The sequence below is a fragment of the Papaver somniferum genome, chromosome 7 (genome assembly GCF_003573695.1).
Source record: "Papaver somniferum cultivar HN1 chromosome 7, ASM357369v1, whole genome shotgun sequence".
NCBI classification, from domain to species: domain Eukaryota; kingdom Viridiplantae; phylum Streptophyta; class Magnoliopsida; order Ranunculales; family Papaveraceae; genus Papaver; species Papaver somniferum.
Window position 1 is genome coordinate 257838581 of NC_039364.1, and position 27007 is coordinate 257865587.

A 27007-nucleotide genomic window follows, 5' to 3' on the forward strand; every position below is an offset into this window, starting at 1 on the left:
AATTTACCTAATAGACCCAATGTTAATCTCGGTTTAGTTTTGGTAAGGATGCGACAGGATTTTGATGATTCCCAGTCTCGGAGTGCATCTTTGCAGTGAACATTACATGAAACTGACATTAGTTTATAAAGATCATCCTCAATCTCATCACTAGGTCAGCAGGTCGTTGAATGTTTAGTTTCAAGATTTGTAGGGCTTTACCCTTGTTTAGAGGGAGCCCTTCTCGACGACCCTAATGCCGAGGAGGGGGTTTGGAAATAGTTTTCAACCAGCAATTGACGTGCCTCGGTTATTACCTCATTAGATGCGGCATTGCCCCAAGCGCAAAGATGCCTAACCATAAGAGCTTGAACTACGGCCAAAACAGGCTAGCTAACATTGTTTTGGTTTTGCCTTTTTGCATCTACCTCTACTTGCAGATCTCTCATGTGTTCAGCTGCTATTGCTGAATCTAGAGGTCCTAATATTTTTGGTGTTGCAGGCATGGCCCTAGTGAGCATATGGAATTAACAAGAGTTGAATCACCTGGATGGGTTTTAACGAGTTCGGGTGAATACTAGAAAAGTCCTCCACTCGGTAAAAGTCTGGACGGGTTCACCCATAAGTTTTGCAATAGATTGAAAGAACCGAAAAGGTTTTGACGCTTGTGCAGTATGGTGGTATAGGTTAAGCTGAACAAACTCAATAACTCTACATTGATGACTATAATACCACACCAAACCCAATGGAGTGATTAAGTAAAAAAAACATTATAGTAAGTCATTTCTTGTCTTGTTGGTGGTCTGTTTGAAAAAAAAAACAAAATAACAAGGCATGTGTGTCACAATTTCAACTTTATAAGCATAGAGATTAGCTATAAAAAAGAACTCGGAGCAAAAAAAAATGAGCTCATATGGGGACGTTTTCGTCAGAAGATCTGACAATTATGGGAACCCTTTCCACACCGTGCTTGTTATATCATTGCTCGATAGATATTTTGTTGCTGGTGGTATTTAAACAAAAATTAATCCTGCCTACTGATCAGTGTGGGACTAAGAACTTTAAGAGATATGATTCGAAGCTTTAAGTAATGACTCAAGTCTTCCAGATTGTCTTGTTGTTTCATGGTATAAAAATGGGTTGGTATGAGAGGACAGCTGAAGCCTATGCTTGGCTCACTGTTATAGCTGGATTGATCCAATATCTTGCTGCGTAATATATGATTCCCCCAAGGCCGTCAATATCAGAATTTTAGGAATAAAAGCATTCGAAAAACTACAACACAAATCTAATATATTTCACAAGACTCACTTCAGAGCTGTAGCATGCTATGGAAAAATGAGAATGAGAAAAACTGCCCAAGTGGCATTTCAAGTGGAAATTTCTGTTTAGCGGACGCGTTCCCCGTCAGGAACAAATTATGACGTAGACTCTCCCTCAATGGGGAGATCTTAGACAACCGGCCTTCTAAAGTGCAATGGAAGTCACAGACCTATGCCATGACCCCTCTTGATCATCCATAGACCCCGTCCAAGTAAGTATGTTTTTCAGCTGCATTTTGAGTTTCACTTCCTTTCTATATCTTTTCTTCTATCCCACCAATGTGGCACTATTATTACCTTCATTTTGCAAACTCTTAAGCATTTGGAGAGGTTGGGATATGTTGCTTGTAGACCTATAATAATATTCTAGAAAGCACTGCGCCTATGTCTTTCTCACCATATCTGGAGTGACACATTGTTTTCTTATTGCATTAACAACAACAAAAAGACCTATGAAGGCTAAGAATGAAAGTAAAAAGCATGGGGATACATCCTCAATCTCATAGCCAGGACAGTAGCGTTGGATGTTTGAATCAACAGGATCAGCTAGAAAGATTAAATGACCACATTGTACTTAGTCTCCCAAAAAAAAAAATGTGTAATCAATTTGTAACATAATTAAGAAACATACACACGACCAAATAAAAGGCTCAAGACCAGATTTTGCAAGAACTGGAGGTGGACAACACTCGAGAAATGTTGGGTTCCTCTTTAATTAGAAAATAGAAACCACGCCACTTAGAAGCGGCAAGCACACGGTATTCTTCAGTAAAAGGCGAAAGAATAGTTCGCTATGTGCTTACCGCACGGCTGCGTGATTCTAAAGGTCGAGTGAAGTGCTAGTTTATACACAGCAACTTGAGTACAGTTGTGATTCTAAAGGCCGAGTGAAGTGCTATGTGGGACAACTTCAACTTTCTAATATCAAAACCTTGGACAGGATGAGAACTAATTTTATTCGTAAACTTTGAAACTTTGTAATATCAAAACCTTATCTATTTGATGAGAAACGGATGAAAATATAAAATTTTAAGTTATGAAAGTATCAGATTTGCGCTGCCCCCTCGTGTTCACAGTTCACAGGACAAGATCGCAGGTTCAGTGACGAGTTTGATTGTTTATATTTTAAACTGTAACACAAGTTGCAGCTCAACAAAATAGAATCAACAAATTGGTTTCCAAATGCCAGAACATTGGCCCAAAACTAGACCGGCAGCCCGCAATAAACCATCACCTAAAATTGGTAAACAATATATATTTCTTATTATTTTTTCTTTTTAGACTATTGCGCCCAAAAGTAGTACGTCCCCTTGGCCATATATCAAGGAGCACCAAATCAGAATATGGTGTGAGATGATTGATTAGAATCGATCATGAAAATATGGTCTAACCTGTTTTTTAATTACCGCAGTTATATGCAAAGTTTGGATAGAGAGAAATGGCAGAGTCGTGGCTAAGAAGAGATCCAAGGACAAAGTGGAGATTCTTTGTATATATAATTTGCGATCGAGATACTGGCCTCACATTCAAAGTTAAGCCAAAAGCAAGTTAATCATTGAAACGAGAGAAAAATCAAGAGACTGATCTTAATACTACAAACTGGTGGAGAAGTTCCCCATTCAACAGGAGAATTCACAGTTCTAGTAAACTTAGCCAAAATATCTGCTACTTTGTTTCCTATTATAGGAACAAAGACAAAACACAAAAATTTGGTACAAAGATAAGCTATTCTATTTGCTTCATTTATATAGGCTTTAGCACGCCAAGAGGTGTCTGCATTGTGTCCATGGATGTAATTGAAAAGGATTTCACAATCTCCCTCAATACTGAAATTCTGAATCTGTCTCTCCTTAGACCAAACCGCTGCCTGCAAAATTCATATAGCATCTGCCTCTTGTGGGTCAAGGTCTGTTGCATGTCCTGCTCTTCCTCCTTCACAATTTATTGTATCATTTCTCAAGATGAAAGCATAAGTAGAAGGTAATGATTCTGATATCCAAGAGGCATCTACATTAAACTTTAGTGTATCAGAACTTGGAGCTTTTCATGTAGGAATCGGATGCTTCTTTTATTTGAGTTTAGTAGGTTCGATTTTTTTTTTGTAGACCAGAAATCAATATGTTTCTGCATTTCCAAGGCTAAAGCAGTATTATCTTTAGTTTTATTCTCAAATATTCCATCTCATCTTTCCTTCCAAATAAACCACATTTTAGTAAGTAAAAGTTCTAAGGAAATGTATGTCCTAGAATTAGTCATCCAAACTTTACAGAGGTCTAGAATTGTACTTGAGATATATAGGTTTAAAGAGACAAGATTAGGAGAAGAGTTCCAAATTGATTGAGCATAAGGGCAATGTAACAAAAGGTGTTTTGTTTTCATTCCTACACATTGTACAGAGAGGTGTTACATCCTTAACCTTACCATAAAGTTTAACGTTAGTAGGAAGTGCATTTTATAAACATTTCCATAAGAAGAGTTTGATTATTTTAGAGATATTTAGTCTCCATAAGGGTTTCCAAAAAGACTTAGGTAATGATAAACTGACTATCTCTAGACCACTTTCATTCAATTTCTCATACATCGATTTTACAGTGAAGTCACCTGATTTGGTTAGAGTCCATCTCGGCTGGTCTTTCCTAAGGTTTTGGTTACTATCTTTAAATAGATATATTTGACTAATTTTGTTGGCTTTGTCAGCTGAGAAAACTGAGAAAAGCATAGAAGAGTTCCGTGTACCAGTTTTTGTATTGAATAAATCTGAGACCCAAACTAAATTATTATTGCCATAGTGATTAAGGTGTTGAATGATTTGGTATGAATAGTTTTGAGTAATTAGTGAAACCTATCCTAAGTAATATTTTGAGTGATGTCTCCAGTTGAAAAGTTACATCCTTCCAGAGAAAGGAAAGCAACTTTGGCGTATGTTACCTGTTTCTATCATTTGGAATGTATAGAATGAGAGAAATGATTTAATGTTCTCCAACAAAATTTTCAAAACTCAAGAGTCAACTGGAGATATTAAAATCGACGCCTTCCATTGGGACAAAGGTTCTGCCTGCTTCTAAGGGATTGATACTTCTGTTGTTATTACTGCATGGAAACCGTTCTTTTTAAACACGCACTGACGTAATCTTTCTTCTTGGTTCTTGTGTGGGATCTAGTTTTTTTTTTTTTCCTCTGGCCTTCGGATTTTGCTTGTACAGTAAAACATTTTTAATATAATACTCGATAATATAATATTCTCGCTAAAATAATATAATTCCCTGGTCCCAACTCGGGCTCTTAATATTGAAATAATAAATTCAATAATATTATAATATAATACATTCCAAAAATTCTCCTTAAAACCCTCTGGCCCATTATACTGATTTCTTTTTTCATTTTTCTAAAGCAATTTGTTCTTCCAAATTTTTACTTTTTGATGAAGTATGGCACTGACAGGTGTCAAGAAGAAATTTAAGTAATTCTTAGGTCCGTCCATTTATCTTTCCATTTTAAATAATCAGAAGGATTTCACGGTAATGGATAGTACGCCTGATTATATTAATTTAAAAGGATTTTAATCCAGCTGAATTCATTGACATGTTGGAATTAATGCACGGTATTGGCGCTATCATCTTGAGGGATTGTAAGCTTTTTCTCTAAACAATTTTACTTAGATGTTGCTGCCTTAATTGGGCCTTATGTTTCATCCATGTACATATTGGTGAAAAGCAATTCCATCCAAGGTTCCATTATTATTCTGGACTGCTCGTTATGACTCAATACTGACGCGAGTGATGCTGCAAAGAAGATGTGTTCAATTGCTATCAGTTTCTTGTTTAATGTGTAAAGAATGCCTGCAGTAAGAAGTTACCAACTTCAGCTTCCGAGTGGGTGTTTCGGATACCACACAAGAAGTTACTTTTCCACTTAATCCAAAAGCTTGTTTGAATGAAAACAAAACTTTGAATGATTTTAAAAGCAAAAAAAATATACTTTTTACAAAGCATTTTGTTTATAATGATTTTTAAGAGTTATTCTTACTTGTGCTTTCTCTCTTGGGCCAAGCATAATGGTGTTGGATTCCACTTCCCTATAGCTAGTGAAAACCAATTATTATGATCTTTTGTTTCGCCTTAATGTGGCGAAATGTCTTCGCTACTCTAAAGAGTTGATCAGATCTGATCCCCACTAAGCTAAAGGACTTTACGAAAAATCGTGTGATTTTGAATGGATATTTAGTTTTCGTTTCTAAATTTTCAGTTTACTCCTAGTTTTTCACTTTTAACTTTTTATTTTACTAAAACTTTTTTTTTTTTTACCAATTTTATCTTTTTTACCTATAGATAATATTTATCTAATTTTGGTTGAAATAAAATTGGAAAAAAGACAGAGAGAGACTCAGTTTCCGTCTTCTTCTTTTTTTAGCAAAGACCAAATTTATTAGATGCATAAAGTTACAACTTAGAGAAAGTCCCGACTATAACATAAACAACTACTAGAGAGTCAGGAAACAAGACAATACAAACTAAGAAAAAGACTCAATAACTATGATAACCATTAAAGGTTATCTTGCACTAGATTCTCATAGATGATGCTTGGAGGATCTTCCCACCGAATTTGAGAATGGACACTAGTTCTAGCAAACTTTGCAAGCTTGTCTACTGCTTTATTACACAACCTTCTTTGAAAAGAAACTATACTAGACTCTGAACTACTAAGCAAAGACTGATATTCTTGAAGGAGATGTTGATCTTCCCATTTAAAGTTGCTAAAATCCTCATTGCAGCAGTTAACCACAACCAAATTATCCCATTCAATTATCACTTGTTTATAGCCTAACTGCTTGACCCAAGTAAGTGCCTGCAAGAGAACTAATGCTTCAGCTTGATTGATGTCCCTGGCTACTGCTGAGTAGGACATTGCCCCCACAAATTTTCCTGTATGATCACGAAAGATCAGTGCAAAACCAGCATTAGAATTCTTACCCTTAATGGAGGCATCTATGTTCAACTTTAACCAATTTTCTGGAGGCTTTTCCCAATGATAAAAATGTGTTTTATCAGATAGATGAACTAAATGCCCTGAGTAAGAAAATAAATGCATGTAATTTCTTATTCTATGAATGATGTTGGAGGGATGATGCATTCTATTTTCAAATACTTTTTCACATCTGGCTTTCCAGATGTGCCAAAGGGTGCAAGCAGCAAGAGAAGCCATATTTCTATCCTGAGCTTCCAAAGAGTTATTGTTGCGGAACTAAGAAGAAATCCATTCCATAAGACTATTAGTAGCTTTTAAGGAATGCAAAAGCGCAGCAGATACTCCAAACCAGATAACTTCAACATATTGACACTGCATAAGAAGATGTGTACTAGATTTTTCACATATTTGACACATTGGACACAACTGTTCCAAGATATCTCTTTTACTGAATAATCTCTAATTAACTGGCAATATATCTTGACAACATTTCCATAAGAACATCTGAACCTTGTGTGGAACCTCCAACTTCCATAATCTTAACCATCCCTTACCTTCCATATGTTGTAAAGTGGAAGCTCCCTTGTTATGTTTATTGAGCTCATTATAAGCAGATTTAGTTGTGAATGCTCCACAAGAAGTAAGAGACCATCTTAATTTGTCTTGTCCTTGTTTTGGAAGTCTAATGAAAGTTATCTCTTTAACCTGCACAGAAGAAAATATATTGATTTAAAAGTTGAGTATTCCAGCCTTTATCATCTGCCTTCATTAACTCAATAACCTTCATATTTGTGCTCATGTTTTGCTTGTTACTTATGTCTCCAGCTTGCTGATTGAAACCAGGGAACCAATTATGTTGAAAAGCATTAACAAAATTACCATCTCCAATTTCCCACATGTAATGATGTTTGACAACTTGCAGCCCATACTGTATGCTTTGCCAGACCCAAGAAGAATTCTTGTTAGAAGTATTTTCAGTAAGCAAATCTTTATTCTTGACATAAATAGCTTTTAGAACCTTCACCCATTCAGCTCGAGGTCGAGTAAGTAATCTCCAAGCTAATTTAGCCAGCAAAGCAATATTAATTTTTTTTAATCTTTAAAACCTAACCCCCCTGATTTTTTGTTGTGACAGATAGAAGACCAACTTTTACGATTAAATCCCTTATTCTTCTGATGATTCCAGAAATACTTCCTTTGAATTTGATTTATCTTCTTATGTGTTTTGTCAGGAAGCACAAAAATTCTCATCTGATACTGAACAATGGAGCTTAGCGTAGATTGAATCTGAATTGCCCTTCATGCTTGATTTATTAACTTTCCTTGCCATCCTGGTAATCTGTGCTGCATTTTTTTGATAGAAAGCTCAAAAAATTTATCTCTACTTATAGGAATAACAAGATTAGTACCCAAATATCTTTCATTCAGGTCTAATTCCTTCATGTTCATTATTCTTGTAATTTCTGCACAAGATTCTCTATCCATATGCTTACTGAAGAAAACACTTGATTTTGCCAGATTAACCATTTGTCCTGATGCAGAAGTAAGTTTGTTGATAATATTCATAAGATTAGAGATAGACTTTTTGTTACTCTTAGTGAAGAGAACGCAATCATCGGTGAAAAAGAGATGAGAAATTTCTGGACATGCTGGTGCAGGTTTGATAGGATCCAACAACTTCTTCTTAGTTGCATTTATAAATAATCTGCTGAAACCCTCCATACAATTCAGTTTCCGTCTTGGCTTCGAAATTATCCATCATTTTTTTTATCAATTAAAACATCGACTGTGTCTTCACTCGCTATTATTACCAAAAAAAAGTTAAAAAATAAAATAATATTCACTCGTCATTTCTACCTCTTCAATTCGATTTAGACGTTCTATAGACTCAACTCCATCACCACAACCACCTCCAGAGCACCACCTCACCGATACCTCCCAGCACCACCGCCTTCTCCATCTCTTCGATTCTGCTTCAGAAGATAGCATTTTCTCCATCTCCTTGATTCTTCATTCTTCCATGAACGAGTGCTCTCTCTCTACATACACTGAAAAAGTAGGATTCCATCAATTTCCAAATTATTTGTTTGAAAACCCTAATCAAGGTTTTTCTATATATTTGTATCTAGGTTTAAAAACAAGTAAGTGAGTACGACAACTTCATTGACTGTGAATTTTCCAAAGTTGTTTGGTTTGTTGTTAATGTTGATTTTCTTCATGAAATTGCAAATGTAAATGTGCAGGAATGGATTCCAAATATGTTCATGGTAAGTACTTCTCAACATATTAATGCATATATTAGATTACTATGGGTTTGTTTTATGGCACATTTGGAAATCCAGGTGTAAAAAAGCTTTTGATAATGTTCAGTTGACATACTCACAAGTTGCTCATAATATCCAGACGGATTATTCCACTTGGTTCAAAATAAACATTACCCATAGTGAGATTGTTACAGATTCAAATGAGAATGCCAAGAAATGGAAAAATCCTGAAAATAATTTTGTTAAAGTTAACTTTGATGCTTCATTTATAGAGTTAAAAAAAGTGGCCATATAAAGGTCCTCCCTTGCTTCGCTCGGTCGGCCCAACTAAGGATGTTGGAATATGACTGATAATGCGTGATTTTACAGGTGATTGTAATGTAGGTAGATGCTGGCACTCAAAAGCTATAGACCCGGAACAAGCTGAAGCTTTCACATTCATGAAGGCGATAATTTGGGCACAAAGGAAAGGAGTCAAAAGCTTCACTTAGAAGGAGACTGCTCTAATGTTATTAGAGCTATCAGTGGCAGTTTGGTTTCAATAAAGTGGACAACCAGAAACATTATTTTGGATTGTTTAGAATTATTAGTTGATTTTGAGGATTGACTTTGCACTTATGTGCATAAAGATACAAATCATGTTCCAGATTCTAGAGCAAAATATGCTAGAAATGTTTTTAGTGAGGAAGAATGGGGTGATCACTTTCCTTCTTGGGTTTCTTTATGTCTCCAGGAAGATAAACAATTTTAATTATCTTCTATTCAATATAATCTCGTTTGGTATTAAAAAAAAAAAACAGTCCGGTTGAAACAGTTAAAACTCCTCGAGACACCCCATAGCCATATATTTCGGACGGGGATATCCGATGCAGCGCAAGACATTTTGGTCTGTTTCTCCTGCACACTCTAGGAAAGTCTTCGGTCTTCCTCGGTTGTTTCACCACACTCCTCCTTTCTCAATTCTACTGCCATTGTCAAGACTCAAGACCATCTCCAGCACACAAGAAATTTCTAGTTGTTATATATTCACAAGCAACCATCAAAATCGGCTGAAAGTGTATCTTTTTTAGAGGTACAGGTTCTTGTTTTTTTTTCTCTTTGATTTTGTTTTTCTTCTTTTAATTGGTTGCCGAATTGTATTCATCAAAGTAGTAACGATAGACAAAGATTAGGGTTTCTACTTATCTCAATTAAGAAGCAAACCCTAGATTCTTCATTTCCCTTTCACAATCTTATGGTCTAGACACAGATCTGATCACAAACCCTAGACAAATGGCTATGATTGGTGCACTAAGACAAGCATTTATGCCGAAACATGAGGAAAATGCATCGGACTCGTTTACAAAAGACCTATTATTGTATTAGTGGTGATTTTAGGTTTAATCATATGAATTTACATTAAAAATATTGTGTTTCCATCTGGAGTAGACCCTTTTGTCATCATTGGGTTCAGATTATTGATAATCGATTAGGAGGAGGAGGTGGCAGTGTAGAATTTGATTTGTTTTTCTTTTGCTTGCACCAGCACCACTCACTCTCCATGCTCGATTCTCTTTAATAACAGTTGTATTTGTTCCGTTCAAGCCAGTGGAGGAACAACTCCTATTGATGCAGACTAATAGGGGGTAAGTGAATCGGTTGGTTGGTTATACAAGAGGACGAGTTTGACTTTTTCTTTATTTCCTTATAAATAAAAACCAGCGGTGTTTTTCTGTACTCCATTTTCTATTTGTCTCCGCCGTCCCTTCCTTCCATCCTACATACACCACCACCAACACGCATATACAACACCACCCAATTTGGTATCAAAATTGAATTGATGTTTACAACTCTCCTTTCCTAATTCAATTCGATTTAGGGTTTTCTTTCAATGTTTACAAATATATTTTCTTAGATCTGAAATTGCTATTAATATTTTGATTTACTGATTGTAGGTTAAGGTTTTGGATAATCGAAAATGTTAGAACAGTTACTGATTTTTACTAGAGGAGGATTAATTTTATGGACCTGTAAAGAACTAGGGAATGCACTTAAAGGATCTCCAATCGATACTTTGATTAGATCGTGTTTGTTAGAAGAAAGATCGGCTGATTCTTCTTATCATTACGAGGCTCCAGGTGCAGCTTACACTTTGAAATGGACATTCAACAATGATCTTGGTTTGATTTTTGTTGCTGTGTATCAGAAGATTCTTCATCTTCTTTATGTTGATGATCTTCTTTCTATGGTTAAGAAAGAATTCTCTGAGATTTATGATCCTAAGCGGACAACCTATTATGATTTTGATGATGTTTTTCGTCAGTTGAGGAATGAGGTTGAAGCTAGGGCAGAGGAGCTGAAGAAATCCAAGCAAGTAGGGAGGGCTGCTCCAGTTGCTTTGGGTAAGAAACAAGGAGGAGCTTCAATTGTGAGATCAGATGGAAAGCATAATGGGAACAGCTCTAGCAAAGATGGTGGGGATAGTGATTCTGCAAAAGAGCATAAGGAGAATGGAAACCCTAATGGTCATCAAAACGGGGTTAAAAAGAATGTTGTTGTTAATAATAATAAAGAGAATAGAGATTCTGGGGCTTTTGATGTAAATAAGCTTCTTAAACTCAGATCAAAAGGTGCAAAGAAACAAGAAAGTGTTGTTACAAAGGCTCCTCCAAAGGCGGAGCCAAAGAAAAAAGCAACGAAGAAAAATAGAGTTTGGGATGATTCACCACCAGAGACCAAGCTGGATTTCGCAGATCCTGTTGATGAGAGAGGTATCGAGGACATGGAAGTTGTGACAGAGAATCATGGTGAAAGTATGATGGACAGAGAGGAAGTTTTTAGTAGTGATAGTGAAAGTGAGGAGGAGGAGGAGGATGAGATAGCTGGCAAGGACCCCAAGATGGATGAGAAAAAGAAAGGATGGTTTTCGTCAATGTTTCAGAGGTAAATTGCCATGTCATCTCAACTGGATGCTTTTTCTTCTTCTTATATTTCTTCTGCTATTAGCATTATTAGCCAATTCTTGAACACTACCACCCCAGACTGAAGTTTCTTGGATTTTGTGTTTCTATTTGCTACGTGTTGAGACACCATTATATTGTTGCACAGATGTGCTGAACATCACAGTCTTTTTGGGTCTAACCTGTTTAGGTTGGTGTAGAGGCTGTCTTATTTGTTTAATTTCAGCTTTGAGATCCTGGTTTGGGCTGGGTATGATTAAATTGTTAGAGATGACTAATTATGCATGGAGGGTATCAAGCTGCATAACCCTCTATATGATAAATCTACGTTGTAACTTTGAACTCTTTCATTGCTATCTTCTTTCATGTGATCTCTTTTAGTTGACGAGGTTTTGATAGATCTCTCTAAGAATTATTTTATAACATTCTTACTGAAGCATCTTCCTGTTATTATCTTCAGTTTTGCAGGAAAAGCAAATCTAGAGATGTCAGACCTGGAACCAGCTCTCAAAGCTCTTAAAGATAGGCTCTTGACTAAGAATGTGGTATGCAGTCTTCTCCAATTCTGTTGGCTTTCACATGGTTATGAAACCTGCTTATAACACTTAATTTGCTTTCTCAGGCTGAAGAAATAGCTGAGAAGCTATGTGAATCCGTAGCGGCTAGTCTTGTAGGAAAAAAACTGGCTTCATTCACTAGAGTGTCATCAACAGTTCAGGTATTGTGATTTTAATAGTTTTCTGCATCAATATTCTGAATTATGAACCACTTGCCTGTGTGTTTCAGTATTTTACATGTAATAGCCTTGAACTTTAAATGTAATGATATCTGCAGGCAGCAATGGAAGACGCACTTGTTCGCATTTTAACTCCCAAACGCTCTATCGATGTATTGAGGGATGTGCATGCTGCCAAGGAGCAAGGGAGGCCATATGTAATCACTTTTGTTGGTGTAAATGGAGTCGGAAAGTCTACCAACCTTGCTAAGGTTCTGCCAACTTTTGTACTGTCAATTAAATTTAAATGAAGTACACTCGTACAAGAGACAGTTTTATCAAAACTTTCTAGGCAGTATTCGGCTACCGGCGGCCCATTTAGATAATCCTCGCTTATCATATTGCAGATAGCATATTGGCTTCAGCAGCACAGTATCAGTGTTATGATGGCCGCTTGTGATACATTCAGGTCAGGGGCAGTTGAACAGCTTCGGACTCATGCTCGTAGGCTCCAGGTATGGAGATGAATCTGCTTTAGTCTTTTGATTTTGAGCTTTAGTAATTTCATGAACAATGGGTTTTTGATGACTTAGTTGCAAATTCTGATGTTTTCTTTCTTTCTTATTCAGATTCCAATATTTGAGAAAGGCTACGAAAAAGATCCTGCTGTTGTGGCAAAGGAAGCCATCCAAGAAGCAAGCCGAAATGGTTCTGACGTGGTGCTTGTTGATACAGCTGGACGTATGCAGGTAAATGGTTAGCTTTTATTGTATACATGTGTTAGTTTTTGGTTCAGGATAACTATTTCATCTCATATTCACAGACTGCCGCAAGTATTGTAATGGCATGCGGAAATGGAGTTTTGAACCTTGTCGATAATTTTGTTTGGTATAGGATATTCCATAGTGACTAGTTTAGTCATTTTGCTATATTCACACTGAGGTTAGCTGATTAGCAGAGTTCTTTGTGGCCAAGCTAAAGAAATGTACTTTTTATGTTATCACCAGGATAATGAGCCATTGATGAGGGCCCTCTCAAAGCTCATATCCCTCAATAGTCCAGACCTAGTTCTGTTTGTTGGAGAAGCACTGGTTGGCAATGATGCTGTAGATCAACTATCGAAGTTCAATCAGGTAAGTTGTAGAAAATCAAGTACAAAACAATGATGCTGAAATATGGGTTATTGATATATTGTATTTTATTAGTCTTTTTTCCTTCCTAGTGAATAATGAATGGTGATTTAGAAATCCCGCCTTATTTCCCTTTCTTTTTTCCAGAAATTGGCAGATCTCTCAAACTCACCTAGTTCCAGGGTGATTGATGGGATTGTGCTCACAAAGTTCGATTGTATTGATGATAAGGTAAAATGAGATTGTAATTCAAAGAAAAATGAAACGGTCATACTGGGCTCTTTTCTCTGATTTTTCCTTATCGTGTTGTTGATTGGTGGATTTAGGTTGGAGCTGCACTTTCGATGGTGTATATATCTGGAGCACCAGTTATGTTTGTTGGTTGCGGACAGTCCTATACAGACTTGAAGAAGCTGAATGTCAAAACCATTGTCAAGACTCTCCTCAAGTAGAAGAAACTCCCCTCGTGGAAAACGTTCTGTCTAGAATACATGCTAAAGATTGGCTGGTCAGGAGGAATAGCTATAGATTGGTTTCCTGGTGTTCTGCACTTCTCTGATTAAAATTCAGGATAATGTGTTTCATTTCAAGATTATTAAAGATAATGCTTTCTATGTCTCCTTTATTTGTGGTGCCTTAGACCCTGTTAGAGCTGGGCAATTGAATTTTCTCCATGTTATGACTGATCTAGTCATGCCATGGGCTAGGTGATGTGAATTCCATATCGCGCAAAACCAAAAAAGGTGGCGGAAACTCTGCTATTTCTAGCAGACTTGCATGTCTAGAGTTGCATTCTTAACTTAGGTTTACTCAGTTTCACAAAATCAGTCCGCTTTTATTCCCAAGATAATATTGCTGCTTTTATTCCCAAGATAATATTGTTGTAGCACGTGAAGTTCATCATACTATGAAGACGGTAAAAGAAAAGTTTGTCACATGGCCTTAAAGCTTGACCTCCTAAAGCCTTTGATAGGCAGCTAGAAGGGAGTCTTATAATCTAGATGTTTTAGGTTATTAAGCATTTCTGCTGAATTTTGTGATCTTATCTATATGTGCATTTAGTTTCTTACTCTGTTCTTGTTATCTATATGTGCATTTCGTTTCTTACTCTGTTCTTGTTAGTGAACCCTGGGGATCCATTGTCACCATATTCTTTTCCATATGGTGCCGATATCGATATAAGAGATACTGTCAAGTACAAAGATGTCATGAATTGGTATAATCTTTGTCCTAATGGAGGAATTTCGACGTCAACTAAATTCGATGAGGTAATACACAATGCAAGGATGAAATTTAGATATGGATTTTTTACTGTGGTACTTTTGTTGTAAGATGTTTTTGGCTTATATGATTTTTTTGGTTTTTCTTCTTCAGGTTGTATCCGTCATTGAGAAACGTGCTGATCAGCTTGATTATGTGCTTGTGGATACACCTGGTCTGATTGAAATATTCACTTGGTCAGCTTCAGGACCGATTATTACCGAAACTTTTGTTTTCACTTTCCCCACTGTGATTGGCTGTGTGGTTGATACACCTCGTTCATCAAACCCAGTTACATTCATGAGTAGTATATGCCTGTAGCATAATCTACAAGACCAGATTGCCTTAGGTTTTGGCCTTTAACAAGACTGATGAGGCTCAGCATGAGTTTGCTTTGGAGGTAAGTTTTCAATCTTTGATTCCTATGGTTTAGTTCTTCTCATCTTCGCATGATTTGTTTCTCTATCTCTACTATTGAACTTTACTATGCCGTTCTGTTTTATGCTCCACATATAAATTTGAATACATTAATGCAATTCTGTAATGCCTTGTCTCAACAAACTATGAGAACTTGCAGTGAATAAATGTTAAGGGACCATTGTTAACAGCAAATTTCAAATTACCTCCCACATGTCTCATGCAAGTAAATACTTACAAGATTAAGTCTCTAAACAACTTCTTGAGTTCTCTATAAATACTTATCTTGTGTTGGTTTCAGGAAAAATCTTAACAAGAGACGGGAAGAGAAGCAACGGTTGGAAGAGGAACCCAGACAGCAGGATGTGGATAAGCTAAGGAAGGGCATGGAGAAATCTGGTTGAGAATCCGTGGTTCTGAGTATTGTGTTGAAGGACAAACCGTGCGTGCACTAGCAAGAACATGACGGATGAAGACGAAGACGGAAGATGAAGATTGGGAAGATGACATTGAAGATGACTTTGGTACGATTACTGATGATGAAGATATAGGTGATGATGATTCTGAAGAAGTTGGGAACTTCAACTTTTAGATCTTGACAGAGCATGGTTTCCGGGTACACTTTTTCTCTTTCCTTCAATGGCAACTACTTCATAACTAGTGAAACAGTATTATAGACAGATTGCACCTATCTTGGTAAATTATGTATATTGGCACGGGTGTTATATTATATGTGTCTTTTAACTGGATACCAAGAACTGCTTTTAAACAAGAAGAGTTTGTTTAGGCGTCTAGCCAGCTACTACTCTTTTACGTTTTAAGACTTTTTAGAGAGTGTTGCAGACTCTCTTGTCCTCGAATCAACCTGATAATTTTCCCCCTGTTGAGCTACTCAATAAACAAATCCTATTACAAGTTGCTTTGTTTTATCTGTGTCAATTTAAATTGCTATGCTGATAAGGTGGTGGTTGGACATTTTGTCGGCCCACCTTTTCTTCAAGTGAGATGATTTTCCGACTTCGATTCCATGTATGCTTCTTGATTGGTGGGTGGGTTTATAGTTTAGAAGGTAGTAGTTTTCACTTACAAAAAACATAAAAGACTTCACTCGTTTCTACAAAAAAGCAACATTATCTTGACATCTGCTAGGAGTCTGATTGACACTTCTCCAGGAAATTCCTTTTTAATACTCACGATAGTTTGAACACGTGATATTGTCTTCTGCTCTATGAACACCCAAAAACCTTGTCACTGCGGTTTCAGCACTAGTCCGATAATTGTTCAAGAAGTTACAGAACCATATTTATCATTATTGCATAGCTGACTACAGTAGTTATTACATTTTCTTCTTTATCCATTGGATATTTGGATTCAAATGTTTTTCATAGGTTTTTATTGCAGAACCTCTTCTACATTTTGCCATGCTTCTATCCACTGCATGTATTGTATTTATCGATGTTGTACACACATTTTGTGGGAGATGTGAGCATTAGACTAGATTACACTTTAAAGTTGAAGGTTGCTTTAGAGGGATTATTAAGAGGTGCAGTGCTAGAAATCATGTGATTTTCTGGTATACATTTTTTTTATTATTGAAGTACATAATCCAACTTGTTATGGAGTCTAGGGAACGTAAAACATTTTACTATTATGCTAATTTTTATCAGTTTTATTATGGTTCTGAACTCAAATCTTTTGCTTCCCTGCTGCATAATAGTAGCTCTTGAAAGTTCCTTCTTTAGTCTATGGATATGGTTTCTGACAGGCCATCTCTAAATTTGCCAGTTTTGACGTTGAAAATATCTGATTCTCGACTCTTATTCCGTTTTCAAAACCAGTTGCCTGTCTGATTGGCTAAGGCTCCCAGTTATCATTTATGTCTTACCCATTAAACACATTTGAATAAATAGTTTGGTTTGACGTTCTGATTCTAACTTAAAACATGGCCCAAACAAATGTGAAGAGGACCTAGTAGCATGTGATTTGTGGGAAATTAGAAAGTGTGCAATTACTTCCCAACCATCCACATGATTTGTATTCAAAATGTGCCAGTGCCATACGTTATATGTTGCTTTTAATTGATTTTATGATCCACTGAAATGGTGTGATAAATTGAATTTAGATCAGCATCATCTTAGTTGTGATTTTAATTTTGAATGGTGTCGAGTGTTGTTTTTTTATTTTTTTCAAGTATGACAATTATGATGTTGGAATTAGTTTTAGGGTTTCAAGATACTCCTGTGCTGGTTGCATATTGAATTTGCTTCCGTTTTCTCTTGTATTTGTAACACAGGCTTACAAGCTATTCAACTGCCTTCAAGGAGCTGCCAACAGGTATTTTCGAGTTGCGCCCAACCTATTTCGGTTTCATGATATGCAGCCAGCGTAGATTTAAAATTCTTATCTGCATGAGCCTTGCTAATTTCAGTTCCTCTATATGCTATAGTTTCTTAAAGAGTGCCTCAGTTTAAGCTTCCTTGATGCAGACCTTTCTGTTATTGATATATGTTGCTCTTAGTTCTCACTACTCGTTGTGGATGCAGGCTGTTGATCCAAGCATTAGGGCTGTGGTTTGGGATTTCTCCTTGGAGTGTAAGCATTTTTAGCCCTTGTTGTTCTTTGCTGTGCATTTCAAGATAGCGCTTATAATAGGAATGTTGTTTGTTCTTTGATTATCACAACCATCCATATGGTCCAATTGTTGGTTGTGATGCGGCTAGATCAAAGATGCACAATAGATTCTTCGTCCTGCTATTAGAAATTCACGATGCTTAAAGTATGATTTTCATAATAATTGGTATAGAATTTAGGTTTCATATATGATATCATGTCAATGCATAGGATGTGGCCAGATTTGCCAACTATAGGTTGTCTAACTCTCTACCTCATCATTCATGGTATGAGCTCAATTTATTGTGCCATTTCTTTACTGTCAAATGGAGTGATGTTCCAAGAATTATGATTTGACTTCCTACAGATATAGAATAGGTGAATTCCCTTGCCACAATTGGAAATGGAAATATATAAACCTACTACCCAGTAAAACAGCATGTGAATACTAGAATAAGGGGTTGTGTCTTTGAATATTAATCTTCCACAATTGGCCGGTATCACTTCATATGTTGTTAGCTTAAGTTTAATGTCAAGTTTCTTGTGAGTTTCACAAGAATATTAATCCAAGTTTCCAAGAACTAAGTTGTACTCAAGGAATTTGATATGTTGTTCTTGCCGTCCTTTTGTTATCTTTATGACCTGAGTTTTCTATCTGCTATATGAACTGATACATACACAATGTAGTTTCTCCCATTATTTTCTAGAATCAAGTGAGGTAGGTCTATGTAAAAGAGTACATTTAGCTATGTTGTCATGGGCGTAAGGCGCCGCGTGGCGTCGGGTGTAAAATCCCGAGCCGCGGCGTAGAACAATAATTCCCACATAGGTTTATGTTCTTGACATAACTGATAATTAGCTTAGAATTTTCTATATTAGCTTGTAAATATTAATGAAAAAGATTTGCAAAAAATTGGAAAGATTTTTTTTCCTTCAGTAATTAACAAAAACAGCCAGGAATGATCTGTTTCTTAACATAATTAGCTTAGGGTTTTAAAATTTTAATGTATGACTTAATGAAAAAGTTTTTCAAAAGATTTTGGCAAATATTTTTTTTTCCTTTTCTGGATAAAATGCCAATTTGGCGCCCAACAAACTGGCGCCTTGGCCTGAGCGCCTAGAAAGGCGACACCTGGGCGCCACTTTTTAAAGTGGCATCTCCTTACCCACTGCGTGGCGCCCAAGTTCAAAATAAGGCCACTTTGGCGCCTAGGCGACGCCTTTGACAACATAGACATTTAGTGGGTGTGGCTCTGATCGTTTTTCATTGCGAATAAAAGATGGTACGAAAATTGTCCAATTGTTGTTGTTTGTTATACGACTCTTTGATAACTTCTCTCGTCGAGGAATTTCTGAGGTTGTCATCTCTAGTTTAGTTTTACAAATGTTGTTATACATGAACAAAAACACCAAACGAGAAGTTAATGATATATAATTTAGCTTCTTTTTGTTTTATTTATATTTATAGTCAATACTTCCATGTGGGGATTTTACTGCTTGGTGTTTACAGTCAGTATCACTTTTCTATTATCATTTCTTTTTTCATTTTTCTGCTACTAGGTCGCTTGCATATATTAAGATGTTTTTATCTTATTTAACATTTTAGTTTATGTGTGTAGGGTATTTCAGCTTCATGATGACAGGGGATACTTACCAATCCAGTGGGTGATAAATCAGTTGGTGATGGCCGATTGCTGATGGTGCAATGATTTAACTTCATATTTCCCATCGGATGTAATATCAGGAAGAGATATTGGAAGTGTATATGCCTTGGGGCACCTGTTGTTAGTTCATTGTGGCTTTTCTAGTAGTGGAGTTGTGAAACTGAAAGGTGAAAATTTCCCGTCGTTGCAAGCTACTTTTTCCTGTCTTGTGGGGGTGTTCAAGAGGAAGATAGTCAAAGCATCTAGTGGAATCTGTAGGCCAAGTGGCTCGCATGTTGCTGACTTGGAAAGCATAACAGAGAAACAACATCTTCACTCAATGTGTCGGATTCTGGAGAAGGAACCCTAAAAGGAACAGCAGTTCAGTGGAGGATATTGTACCTATATTTAGATCAACTGGGATAGAAGCTCCTTGTGATGAGGTCCATGAGGATGATTTTATTGAAGTCTATGGGGCAGATTATGATTGATCAGCGAGAACGAGGGGAAGGGAAATTAAGTCCGAACCTCTGGTAGCAAAGGTACTGCATTTCAACTTATATAGAACTTATGTTTGGAGGTTCAAAACTGTGTTCTGCACTCCACAGTTAAAGATTTCTAAATAATTGTTTTTACAGATTATCTCAATTTTCAAGTTATCTCTATGCTTTTTTGTATAAAAACCTATCCATATAATAGGATCTATGTAGTATTACGAGCTATAATGGTGGTTTTCTTCTCTATCGTTCACCATTTCACTCAAGTGACTAATATATTGATTTTGTGATCTGGTATTGTGTCATAGGCATCTAGGAAACTGTGTTATGTTTCACAAAATGATAGGGCTCCAGTGTATTCAGATAAACCATCATCATCATTGGTCGCAGAAGTAGGCATCAGTATTCCTTCTACTTCTCTTGTTTCTGATGGCAAGAGCATGTCCAGTGTTGAAGTAGTATCTGCATTTAAAAATGCTATAGCTTCACAACTCCTGTCCCCCATTTGGACCCTGTGCTTAATTCCGATGGGTGTCACCAGAGCTAGCTCTATCAAGTAAGTATATGGATGTAAGGTCCTACTATGTCAATGAAATTTTTTTATTGATTTAATTTTTAACATTTTCTTGCATTTTTCTACAGACCTCTGAAGACAACTCCATTTATGGCATGTCAAAGAATGGAACTAACCTTCCTCCTCTTATCATTGGATAATAAGAGTGCTGTGATGGATAATGTTCCAGCATATTTGGGCTCTTGGTGCAGTGCCCGAACTAATCAGCAGGTATATTATTCTTTTCTTTTGTTTTTTGCTGATGCATTTAGGTCTTGCAGAAAGCTTAACCTGGGAAGTTTTACAGAGTTTGTTTTAGCCATAAATGTATAGTGCGTCCTTGACATTGCTGGCATATCCCTGCCTAAATAAGATATTTGTCGGAACTATAGGTGTTCTTGTCACTCCGGATATTTGTGTGGTGTTCTGCATTACCTGGTAATTGTAGAGAACCAAGCTTTTTACGCCTTTGCCATGTATACACAGGTGGAATCTTCTTTTGTGATATGTAGTGCAGATTCTTTTATTGCAAGTGATTTTTATTTTTTATTTTTATTTTTACTTTTTTTGTTTGATAACCAAAGATGTTGCAGTTCCCTGCTCCACTACACACACAATTCTCACCTTTCTAGGTTTTAGGTTTATGTTGTTATATCATTCAAAGGTACTCCTATACTTTCTTGATCACCTCATTTTTCGTGAATACCGACAGCTTTCTATGTTCTATTTCTATGTGAGTTATAAACTTGTTGGGTGGTAAGACAATGAGAGCACGATGGTGATCCATTATCCTGAGCGCTAATACTTTTTACTTGCTTTGATTTGTGTGTTGCAGGAGGTTGCGTAGTTATCTGATGGTCGATTTTCAGGATATTTTCATGGTTATATTCTTTGCAGAATATGCCCCAAAGCTCAGGTACTATAGCCTTCCGTTTTGCTTCTTTATTCATATGCTATAGTATAATTTTGATATATTTCTGCCAAATGGGCATAATATAATTTTGATATATTTTAAAATTATATCCTTCACAGATGGCTTGATTTGAACACAATGTAAATTATCTCTGTCTTTGTCAACAATTACTTCCTCTTGGTACCGAGTCCGATGCAATTGAGTCGGATCGAGTTGAACCATCTAGCAAAAGAATCGCCACTAATTTGTTTTTGTTGATTTTGAATTATTATTATGCCTCTTCTTATTCTTGTCAGTGCTTGTACTGACATACTCTTGTTTTTGACATTTGTAGATGCAAAGCGTTCTATTGGGAGAAAGCTTTAGAGGATCCACCATTTCAAGCTTGTATGAAGCTATGGCCTTACAAGGGTATAGCTGGACCAGGTGAAAAACCCATGATAGTTGTCACGTACTAAGGAGAAGAGAAACAATTTTCATCAAAGATGCGTGAGATTGCAGAAGCTTACCTTGGTTCTTCTATATAGAATGCGGTTGTGACTGTCCCTGCTGCATACTTCCATGACTCACAGCGTCAAGCTACAAAGGATGCTGGTGTTACTGCTGGTCTCAGTGTGCTGCGAATCATCAATGAACCAACTGCTGCTGCAATTGCCTTATGGTCTTGATAAGAAAGCGTCGAGCACCGGGGAGAAGAACGTTTTAATTTTCGATTTTGGTAGTGGTACATTTGATCAATGTTTCGTTATTGACTATTGAAGAAGGTATTTTTGAAGTGAAGGATACTGCTGGAGATACTCATCTTGCAGGAGAAGATTTTGATAACAGGATGGTGAATCACTTTGTGCAAGAGTTTAAGAGGAAGAACACGAACGATATCAGTGGAAATGCATTCAGAAGGTTGAGGAAAGCTTCTGAGACCCTTGCTTCTACTGCCCAGACTACAATTGAAACTGATTCTCTCTATGAGGGTGTAGATCTCGACACGTCTGTTACTCGTATTAGATTCGAAGAAATGAACACGGATTTGTTCAGAAAGTGTATGGAGCCTGTTGAGAAGTGTTTGGGGGATGCTACCTTGGGCTGGAGACAGCAGGAGGGGTGATGACTACATTGATTCAAAGAAACACTCCAATTCCCACCAAGGAGCAAGTTTCTCTACCTATGCAGACAACCAACCTGGAGTGTTAATTCAGGTGTGCGAAGGCGAGAGGGCAAGAACCAGGGATAACAACATTGCTTGGTAAACTAGAGCTGTCTGGAATCCCTCCTGCTCCTCGTGGTGTTCCTCAGATCATTGTTTACTGGTATGTTGAATGTTTCTGCTGAGGATAAAACTACAGGCCAGAAGAACCAGATCACAATCACTAATGATAAAGGAAGGTTGTCGAAGGAGGAAATTGAGAAGATGGTGCAGGAGGTAGAGGATGAACAACAGAAGCAGAAAGTCTAGTCGAAGAATGCTTTGAAGAACTATGCTTACAATATGAGGAATACAATCAAGGACGGGAAGGTTGCTGGGAAGTTAGCACCAGCTGACGAGAAGAAAATCGAGGATGCTATTGAATCTGCTGCTATTCAGTGGCTTGATACCAACCAGCTTGGAGAGGCGGATGAATCTGATGACAAGATTGAAAGAGCTGGAGTCTGCGCAACCCAATTGTTGCTAAGATGTATCAAGGTGGTGCTGGACCAGCTGACATGGGTGGTTTTGGTGGCATGGTCCTTCAATGGGTGGTGCTGGTAGCGGTGCAGGACCTAGGACTGGGAAGTTGATTAAGTGGAACTTGGAGGAGGGATATGACCGACTGCTTGGAGGTCTGAAGGCTGCGGAAATGAACATGTTTACTAAATCCTTTCAACTTGTGCTATATCTTTTCTGGATCTTTATTATCACCAAAAAAACCCAGAAAAGGTTTAAATTTGTTAATTGAAATCATTTGCAATTATCTTGATGTAAATGGAAGAACTTGGATAGAAAAATTTAAAAATTGGCTTTGAGACTGACCCAAACAAGCCAAGATATGCAATAAGTATACAAGATTTAGATGAAGATGAAGATTTAGAATCAAGATCCCATTTTGGTTCAACAATTCGTAGTAGTATTGCTTTTTAAGCAATGGGTCTTGATTAATAATTTGATTTTCACGCTTGATCCAATGTTAAGGATTGTCTGTATGCATCTGATTATCAGAGAAAGGTGACTAGAGAGATGTTTAGAGTTTTGTTAATGGAAATCAAACCATATACAGATAAGAAATTAAATATGATCTTCATATTTCAAAATTTCTTTGAGATTGATACAGATTCAGGGTAACATTACAAAATTCAGATGATGGTGGATATCAATCCAGATCTGGAATAGGCTCAAATCTCATTTAGGCTCATCAGTTGATAATGCCATTACTTTTTAAACAATGGGTCATGGGTGAATAGTTTCATTTTTGATCTTGAATCGTGTTAATTGTGTTGGGAGGACTAAGTCTGTAAATATATTGTTGTTGTGGAGGTGATGGTAATGGTATTGGGTGAAATTGTGATGTCAGTGGTGGTGAGATGATTGATTTGCAATCATGATAGATCTTCAATTCCCACTTTCAAATCATTTGCTGCTGACGTCAGCATCCCATCTCCAAAATAGTCATGGACCCATATGCTTCCTTCACGTCCTTAATCCTTATCAAGCAGGTGAGAGAAGTTGATCCATCAGGTCCCACCTTTACAACAACACGATGAAGTTTATCTTATGTAAGAATAGTTGTTCCTACCGATTTGTTCGTTGACTCTCACCGTGACTCAACAAACATAAAAAACCGATAGGTCGACTCTCATATGCCTCAACAAATATGAAAAATAAATGGATAAATCAATAAATTTGTTGGTTTGTTGAAAGAGGTCGGTCATTAATTACGTGTTTAATGAAGCGCCGTGTGAGCCAACAAAATATGCGCTACCAAAACCGTTTATTTCAAATTCAGTTTCATATTATGTTGAGATTATTAGTCCCACATAGTATGGGCAATCTAAGATCCTGCAATTTATAACTCTATGGGCCTCTCCGCTCATTGCCAATTGGTTTTGAGTTGGATGCCCGTATTCTAACATGGTATCAGAGCAGGCTATTTGCGACGAGTCGTTTGACCGCGCCTTTACTCCGCGTCACCCGATTTATTGTCCACGTGTTAGACCCAACGAGGCTACACGTGAGGGGGCGTGTTGAGATTATTAGTCCCACATAGTATGGGCAATCTAAGATCCTGCAATTTATAACTCTATGGGCCTCTCCACTCATTGCCAATTGGTTTTGAGTTGGATGCCCGTATTCTAACATATTATTTTAATATTTTTTATCTCATTCTATCTTTAATATTTTTAATAGTATATTAAAGATAGAATGATATTTATAATCTGCGATACCAAAACCGTTTACTTCAAATTTAGACAATGATCATGCGAGATATGTTTTATGATATATTATGGAGAGCTGGTATTTCAGTAAAGAAAGAAGCGGCTGTCAACTTTTTGACGAACCCCCTTGAAGGGAGATCAACACTCAGGCCAGCGGACGTTCTTATTTTTGGATGGGCGAATGGCAAACATGTATGTGTTGACCTCACTGGGGTTTCTCCTTTAGTGGGCATTGGACATGGTGCCTTTACAGTTGGCCAGGCAGCACTGAGGGCTACCTCAGGTAAGATAGCGAAGCATGAGAAAGATTGCATCGACAATGGACATGCTTTTATCCCCTTTGCTTTTGATACTTTTGGTTTTTTGGCTCCAGAGGCGGTAGGACTTTTTAAGAGAGTCCAGAAAGTCATGCACAATAATGTCATGACCCCCGTTTCGAGAGAGTTTGTTTTTAACAAGATAGATTTTGCAAATGAAAAAGGGCTTGCGGCGCAGCTTGTTGCTCGCTTGCCTTCTATGTAAGTTTTTTTTTCTTTAGTGAAAAAATTCTATCTTATTTTTATCTCACCTAAATCCAATATTTAAACTTTAATTTTATCTTTCCAAAAGTTTTATATTCAAAAAGATACAATAACAAGACCCTAAAAAACCAAATATGTTGATTCTCTGGTTTTCCATAGAATAAAAACATGTTTGTTCATCCACGGGGCTCAGATAAAATTATTTTTTGTTTGATTCCCTAAATCATTTAATTAGCACCTGATAGCATCATGCTTGTGTCAACACTCCCTTTTAAAATGAAATTGTTGTGCACATTGTTTGGAGACTGCTTGCGTAAATGTAAATTGAATCTATCTCGACCCGGGGGAGTATGGACTGTTCATGTATTCATGATTGTCTTGTTTCACCACGTGGTAGTTTGATGTTTAACTGCTCTAACTCTAACACCAAAATAAAACTCTAGCACTAAAAGATGAACCGCCAAGATCCGATAAGGGTATTACAAATTTCCTCAGCAGTCGAAACATGAACAAAAGACATCAAAAAATAATCACAATTGACTCCCTTTTATTTCTCCATCATGATAACGACTAAAAGTCGGTCAACCAGTTTATAGTGATATTGTTATGTGTCATGAAACAACTTAATAAGGTGTACATGTCTTGTTATTGGTTTAAACTGAAAGTGGACCCATGTGGGGATCATATGTCTTCTTTATTATCAATTGTACATCAATCTTCATTACTCCAAGTGATAGCAAAACCACACCTTCTCATAAATTCCGAACCAGGTCAGATACGCTATTTGTTTTCATTCTTCCACAACATGCGATCGAGGAGTACGGGTTGAAGCAGTGTATGACAGTAAGGGAAAAGAGGGATATGGTCAAATGATAAGTCAAGCGAAAAGTCAACTTAAGTCAACCAATTTTTTTCGCTGATTTCTTGTTTTCTTCTGATTTAATAACTTCATTCAATGTTCTTATCATCTTTACACGCATAAATTTCTCTCGGAATCTATTTCACCTTTGTTTTATGTCTTATCTGTCGGAATCTTCTGATTTCACCTTTGTTTTCTGTCTTATTCATTACTTTTGATCTCGTTTTTTTCCTTAATTTTGAATTTTAATTTTCTATCCTTTTTATCTTGTTTTGTTTCTCTAATTTTCTTGTTAATGGCAGATCAAATTTTCTAATTTACCTGTTGTCCAACATCGGTGTTGCAGCAATGTCATGTTTCATCAATTGCAAAATTACAAGTTGGTATCTTCAAAGTTGGCTTCTACACAGTTGGCTCAATTCTATTGCAGTGGTGCATCGGTATCATCTTCTCTTTGGTTATCGAATAGGTATGGATTCTTATCTTCATTGGGTTCATAATCAATTTGTTCATCGAAATGGGTTCCTCTGTTTCATAGTTATCACCTGGCTATTAAATTTTTTTTCATTCTTATCTACCTTGTTAACACCTCATACAAAACTTTTTTCATTATTTTGACACATCTTCCTTTTTTCCCCTTTATATATTTCAATACCTTCTTTCATTATCTTCATACCCTTTTCAATTTAAGTTTCTCTGTTTCTTCTTTAATGGCCAACAATAATTTGAATCATATTACTCAGCAAATGGAAGAAACTTATATTGATGATGAACCGATTCGTAGAAGAGTTATTTCTCATTCTGATAATGCTATTTTCGCTGGTACTAGAGATTGGAGATTTAGCATAGCAGGTAAACTGTATGCTCCAAGTATCATGACATGGCAAGACGCTGAGAGGGCCGCTAAATTCATTTGGCCACATCTAAGAAGAAATCATCAATGCTATGTACAAGTCAGAACTTTGGATCCTAATATATTTTCGATAAAGTTTACTTCAGCTGATGATAAAAA

The 27007-nt window shown here is 36.8% G+C and overlaps 1 protein-coding gene, 1 non-coding gene and 3 pseudogenes across 5 annotated transcripts; 2 read left to right on the top strand and 3 right to left on the bottom strand.

The window, feature by feature from the left end:
* Positions 1-200: 200 nt before the first annotated feature.
* On the bottom strand, positions 201-331 carry LOC113300664 (annotated as a pseudogene).
* Positions 332-1370: 1039 nt separating this feature from the next.
* On the bottom strand, positions 1371-1521 carry LOC113300773 (annotated as a pseudogene).
* Positions 1522-1991: 470 nt separating this feature from the next.
* LOC113300681 lies at positions 1992-2114 on the bottom strand. Its single transcript, XR_003335888.1, has one exon. It is a non-coding gene; the product is annotated as a U5 spliceosomal RNA (small nuclear RNA).
* Positions 2115-9406: 7292 nt separating this feature from the next.
* Positions 9407-14397, top strand: LOC113300192 (signal recognition particle receptor subunit alpha-like). 4 transcript variants are annotated; one of them, XM_026549390.1, is made up of 11 exons: positions 9419-9602; positions 10056-10155; positions 10465-11452; positions 11930-12014; positions 12092-12187; positions 12304-12456; positions 12592-12699; positions 12814-12933; positions 13192-13317; positions 13462-13545; positions 13641-14397. In XM_026549390.1, the coding sequence occupies exons 3-11, from the start codon at positions 10488-10490 to the stop codon at positions 13764-13766; spliced, it is 1863 nt and encodes a 620-aa protein (XP_026405175.1). In that variant the 5' UTR covers positions 9419-9602; positions 10056-10155; positions 10465-10487; the 3' UTR covers positions 13767-14397. The 4 variants fall into 4 exon arrangements, with proteins under 4 accessions (XP_026405177.1, XP_026405175.1, XP_026405176.1 ...); XM_026549391.1 differs by having other exon boundaries at positions 10095-10155; XM_026549392.1 differs by lacking the exon at positions 10056-10155 and having other exon boundaries at positions 9407-9602.
* Positions 14398-15460: 1063 nt separating this feature from the next.
* On the top strand, positions 15461-23472 carry LOC113296435 (annotated as a pseudogene).
* Positions 23473-27007: the final 3535 nt, after the last annotated feature.

Bases quoted from the DNA above. Each gene is read 5' to 3' on its own strand.
- LOC113300192 (XM_026549392.1), top strand. From the start codon at position 10,488: ATGTTAGAACAGTTACTGATTTTTACTAGAGGAGGATTAATTTTATGG. The intron at 12,457-12,591 runs GTTCTGCCAACT...ATCATATTGCAG, and splicing joins AGTCTACCAACCTTGCTAAG to ATAGCATATTGGCTTCAGCA. The intron at 12,700-12,813 runs GTATGGAGATGA...TTTCTTATTCAG, and splicing joins CTCATGCTCGTAGGCTCCAG to ATTCCAATATTTGAGAAAGG.